We start from the raw sequence: 5,891 nt of genomic DNA on the forward strand, positions 1-5,891 counted from the left end.
CTGTAACCCCACGAGCACCATCGCTATTCAGCTGTACAGGCTACATGCCACGGTCCTCCTCCCTCCCTTGTCCCAGCTTCCACAGTATCTGTAGCGTACGCAACTCATTCGGCCTTTCATCCCTCCCCCTCTCCTCTGAACAACACTGGCAGCGGCACCGCTCGGACAGCGGCAACCCGAAACCCAGTTTCAAGGACGATGGACGGACGTTCGAGCTGCTAGTAGGCACGAATTGACAAGGCTGAGAGCGCGGGCAGTCGAGGCAAGGTCCCCTGGGAGCGAGCGCGCAGCAGTCCCGCGCTCTCTCTGTAACCCCTCTACATCGCGCAGGCTCGTGTAATCAGAATTAATCGGGCCTCAATGAGGAGCGAGCGAGAGGCTCTCCTTCATTAGACGGTCGTGAGTGGGGGGTGGGCGCGTCGCTTGGTGCTCTCCACATTCCCGCGGACGTCCGACTTCGACGGGACACTGTGATAGGATATGGTGGAGTATGGAATGGAGGACGGGGTGGTGTCAGGGGGGGAGGTAGATGAAAAAGAAGGTGTAAGCATGAACTAAAACGTTCAGCTCACAATTGCAACACTGAGGTGGCCAAAAAGGCAGAAACAGAACAACGCCATGTTGGGTGAAGAGAGGGAAGAGACGCGCAACCAGGAAGGGGCACAATACACGACAAGCGGCTCTGGAAATACAACAACCAAGCATAGGAAATAGTGACCAGAATTAGAGGTGAGGAAAATTAAATGCATAAGATGCATGGAATGTAGAAATTCGTGAAAAGAAGAATAAGAGCACATAGAGGGCAGCGCAAAAACGAACAAATGAGAGGTACCAGTTGAGAGAGCGAAGTAGAATACGCGCTAGAGAAAGAGAGAAAGTGCCTTGAGAAGTAGCGACAAGGTGACGGGAAACGAGAGAAGTGGGTGACGGTATAGGAGAGAGACACATGCGAAATAGTAAGAGGACGCGTTCTCCAAGTCGTAACATCGACGAGAACTTGATACCCTTTCCGTATGCATGCACTGAAAAAAGATAACAATCATATAAACTGGGAAGAAAATAGCAGCACTTTGAAGTTAATACGACAGACAACGAGCAGGAATACAATTAAATGTACTATTTCCTGTATTTACTATACCAGGTCTGAAAATTTGGCACTGGGGCCAGGGACTGGGCGAAATAGTGGCCTCAATAAATCATAGTACAGGTGACACGCTGAGATTGCCAAAGGATCATTATTTAAAATCAAGAGCTTATCAATAAGCAACCAGGAGTTGCTGTCTTCTTGCTCATAATAAGAAGTAAGAATCAATCATGTAAGTTTAAACCATTTTACTTTCACCTTTCATGAACTCAAAAAACAGAAACCGTAAGCGACACAGGAACCCTAGGCAGGTATGAATACACACAGAGCTCAATGGCGGACAATGATTCAGCTAGGTTATAAGGAAACAACTGCGGACAATCATGTGCTGTTACAGATAATGGTTAACACAATTATAGCGTAACAGCAGCTGTGAAGCCTAGACAAGAGGTGCAACCATCGGGGTGAGTGATAAGATTGGCATGTTACTTCCCTGCTTGGAAGGCAGGAAACAAAACTTTTTTCACGGAGCCTAATTCGTTTCGAAGCTGTGGGAAAAAATACTCTTGTCAAGAGTTTACGGAGCTATTTTGAGCCCACGGAGCGTTAGTCAGAGGTGTTGAGAAGAGCTCACAGCTCAATCGCTAGCCGTGATTAACCACTGTTGAAAGGAAGGGCAAAAGAAGGTCAGACTGATTATATACAGAGCGGTTACCTCATGGAGAAGAGGAGTAGCGAAGTGCAGAATAAGACCGGTGTAGGGCAGTGAGTATCCAGCCTGGGCCACAGGAGGCAAGAGAGCCGACGAGTTTCATCCTCGACGGACAAATTGCGTTAGAAGGCAAGCTGCTGGTCAAGAAGAGATGACACTCGATTGTTACGACCAAAGACCTGCCAACAGGCAACATAGAACGACGTACACTAGCGATAATAGAAAGATTGGCAAGGGTCTAAATGGGCATCTATGTGACTACTGCGATGAAAGCCTATATATCATATGTGCCCACGCCACATGTAATAATGGAGATACAAACCTACTTTTACGTGTTTCTTCCCCTAATTGAATAAATAGCTGAGAAAATGAATACATCATACTTAAGCATGCACACTTGTTATCTTGCCTACGTTCGAAAATCAGATTTAGCAAGAAGAACGGTTACAAGATAGAAAGAGTGATGAGAGAGCGAGTAAGGGGAGGCAGATCAGGAAAAAAAAAAACTAGAGAATGGCAAGAAAACACAAAGCCCCCGCCCCCCCACATTACTCCCCCGCGCACTCGTCCCACCACGTACTCTCACTCGGGACATCCGCTGTGTATAATCCAACCTCAAGAAAAACAGGTCCGCGCTCGCATACCGAAACACGCGTACGCTCATCCTCACAAGTGCGGGCTCCACCTGGTGAGGCGGCGCATCCAAGTAGACACTCGTCGTCTGCATCGTTCGGCCGGGATTCTGCGTTCATTCCATCTCCTGCCTCCTCGCGTCAGCGAGATACATAGAATCTCTCTCAACACACTATGTCATCGCTCCATGTGCGCCAGGGAAAAAAGAAACTTTATATCTTCAAAAGCGGGGAGCTCTTTCTCAGTCTGTGGGAAAAAATAGGGCTCTCCGTCAAAAATTTTACGGGAGCTATTTTGAGCCCAGCGGGAGCGATTTCGAGGTTGAAACGATCAAATCGGCTCAGGTGAACGATGAACCGGGGAGTGGGAGTGTATATGGATTTACCCCTGGAGCGCGCGGTGCACGACAAGGTCACAATACGAGGAGCAATGCGGTCGCGTACACATACAGCGCCCTCTAGGTGACTGTCACTGTCACTGTCAAGCCGGGGCAGCACAACTATCGGTCGATGTGACATAAGGTGCGATTTGAAAAAATTCCCGACCCTGACCTCGCGCTAGTTGAATGATCGCAGATTACAATGTGACAGATGCTAATTCACTCGATTTGATTTGAATCGTAAATTTGATCAATTCGATATCACAAACTCTTATTTGTCGTATAAAAAAGGAGAACCATCCAGGACTTATTAAAAAACTTATATATGAGCGTTTATGAGAGAAAAATTAACTCAATGAAATAGAAATAGAATTGCGGACAAATAACGGTCAGAGGCAGGGGCCCGTTGACTGGAAAACATGCAAATAGTTATCAGACCTATCGATCTGAGGGACAAATAACATAATGGTTTGTCAAAACCTTTAGAAGCAACAAATCGTTAAGATTTAAAAATATTTATGTTTCTATTTTTTTATTCAGTTAAAAAACAGGACGTTTTTGACCATAATCATATGATATTGTATTTACCACGATCCAAATTAGGTTCCGTACAAGGCAAACATGCCCCGAGCGTTGCTACGACCGGGGTGAGGCACACCCAAGAGACATCTAAGCGGGCTGATAGGTCGGACCGCTCGTCACGCGCAACCCGCTCACGCAACTTCAGAAGAAACATCGGATGTGGGCGCTTCTGCGCGGCGCACACTTCTTGTCGTTCAGAGGATTACGACAGGAGAAGCGGAGGAGAGATAGGCCCCCTTCATCAGGTATCACATAGATCCATAGAAGCCGGGGGCCCCCCCCCCACAACAAGGGCCCCACATAAGTGGTAACCGTCATATCGGTGCAAGGTTGGTCAGATAAAAGAGAAATAATGACAAAGACAGGTCTCTGCTCACAGCACAGCACGTCCGAAGGAGAAACTGTCCTATGACCATGTGGCCACAGCTGACTACTACAGCCAAAGGCAGGGGAGCCCTTCTCCGGCCGACGATGCCCATGCCGCCTGGTGGACGGCCGAGACTGAGCAGGTCAGCGCACTTGATCTCAGCCACAGCCCTGCGAACAAGCGCAAGCAAAATCAAGCAACATGAGTAAACATCAAGCAACATCGAGCAACGTCGACAGCAACATCAGCAATGCCAGCAACGTCCCAGCCAACCATCAGCAACATCGAGGCAATGCACAGCACGTGCAGGCAACATCTAGCAACATCAAGCAATGCCAAGCAACGTCCAGCAACATTGAGCAACGTCCAGCAACGTCCAGCAACATCGAGCAACGTTCAGCAACACCAAGCAACGTCCAGCAACGTCAAGCAACGTCGAGCAACATCACGATCGCATTGTGATTCTCGTCAGGCCAGGCATCGCATTTTAGTTTTCATCGTAAATCTTGGATGGCAGCACAAGACGTTGGAACGAATGGAAATATTTCTTTCGAAGAAGGGTTATCAGGGCCACCTTTTAATGGGATATTTGACACGAGGAAGAGAGGGATACATACGCTTTTAGATTTAAGGGGATTGGCACAAAGGCAAAGGAGGTAGTCCAGGGGCAGGGGTGAAGTTTCAGGGACAACCATGGTGAGTGAGCAAGGCAACCATGACAATTGCTGTTGCTGCCGTGGCGTAATACAAATAACCTACCACAAAAATGCTTGGCTAGCTGCCTGTCAATCAATGGTAACATCAACAGGTAAGAATTAAAGGTAGGTCATTAGTAGTTTGTACCTGTACAGCATCAAACCAGTGGTCAGGCTCCAGGCTGTGGTCGTAACGGTAGTAGCTACGCGGTTTATCGATGACGTGCTCCTTCAGCGATGCCGTGTGTCGCTCCAAATCCTCGTCCTTGAAACCCGTGCCAATCTGAAGTGACCCAATGGTAATGCGAAAGTCAGTGTAGTGTCATCCCAAGGTCAAGGTCAAGGTCACGTGGTGATGCACTGGTGTTGATGTTAGGGAGGTGCAAGGACAAACAAGTTTTTAGAGCCACAGTTAGCATTAAGGAGCGAGGGTAGAATCAGAGAGGACGTTTATATATAGAGTAAAATAAAAGATGAGTAAACATGTCATAGGGTTAATCGGATGCAAAGCTAATTTACTAATCAGGAATTTTGTTATTACTAGAAAATACACTTACTATATACGAATAATTGGCATCATCATTACACTTATTTCTTACCCTTTTACAAGAAGGCCAAAAATAAAAGGAACAACAAGAAGGTGGTAGAATAAATATAAACACAGAGCAATGTCAGGAAACCTACTTCTCATATTTTCACCCGTACACGAAATCACAAGGCCACAATTAAAAAAATTGTTGCCCTTATTAAAATTGTTGCCCAATTAAAAACAAGCCAACAATGCTTTGTTTGCCCTCACCCGACCCAGGCTGAAAAGTTTGGGTAGATAGGTCAGCTTTTTTTTTTGAGGGCGGGGGTCTTTTTACAAATTCAGCATGGTGTCCACATGCTCGGGTGTGCTTGGGTGGAGATACATTTAATGTTGAGTGTTTCTTTTGCTTGGTACATATAATGTATTGCCTACAGATTTATATAATGTAGAGTGATACAATTTATATTTAAAAAAAAAAACCTACAGATTTATATAATGTAGAGTGATACAATTTATATTTAAAAAAAAAAAAAATAGTTTTGAGTCGGCCCCTTTTTGGCGGGTCGGTCGAGTGAGGGCAAACAAGCAATATTTTTATTAAGTCTCAAACTCAAGAGAACAAGTGGTGCATAATCGTCTGCCCCACCTTGCATATCGTCTGGAACTCTTCCTCCTGCTCGTCGTAAGCAGCGAGAAGAAATCCGCCGTACTGCCCCGTCCGCTTGCCCTTGCCGTGGTATCCACCAATCACGACGACGTCCAGCGTGTCACCAACGCCCTCTAGGTAGTCCTTCTTAACCTGCGAGACGGAAAGCGCGAGGGAGGGATGAGAAATACATATATATATATATTGTATAAGCCGTAATTTTTCGCGTACAGATATTTTCGCGAATTCAGACTTGACGGT

At 46.4% G+C, this 5,891-nt stretch overlaps 1 protein-coding gene across 1 annotated transcript in view; it reads right to left on the reverse strand.

Annotated features, from left to right (window-relative positions):
- Window positions 1–3,823: 3,823 nt before the first annotated feature.
- The window catches only part of LOC106816561 (DNA ligase 1-like), a 27,573-nt gene continuing 25,505 nt past the window's right edge, over window positions 3,824–5,891 (reverse strand). Inside the window, exons 19-21 of the mRNA XM_014821185.1 lie at window positions 5,631–5,783; window positions 4,600–4,735; window positions 3,824–3,924 (exon numbers count right to left, since the gene is read on the reverse strand). Of these exons, the coding sequence (XP_014676671.1) occupies window positions 3,824–3,924; window positions 4,600–4,735; window positions 5,631–5,783 (390 nt within the window). The remainder of the gene's footprint in view (window positions 3,925–4,599; window positions 4,736–5,630; window positions 5,784–5,891) is intronic.

The sequence above is a fragment of the Priapulus caudatus genome, unplaced genomic scaffold, assembly GCF_000485595.1.
Source record: "Priapulus caudatus unplaced genomic scaffold, Priapulus_caudatus-5.0.1 Scaffold1416, whole genome shotgun sequence".
NCBI classification, from domain to species: Eukaryota; Metazoa; Priapulida; class Priapulimorpha; order Priapulimorphida; family Priapulidae; genus Priapulus; species Priapulus caudatus.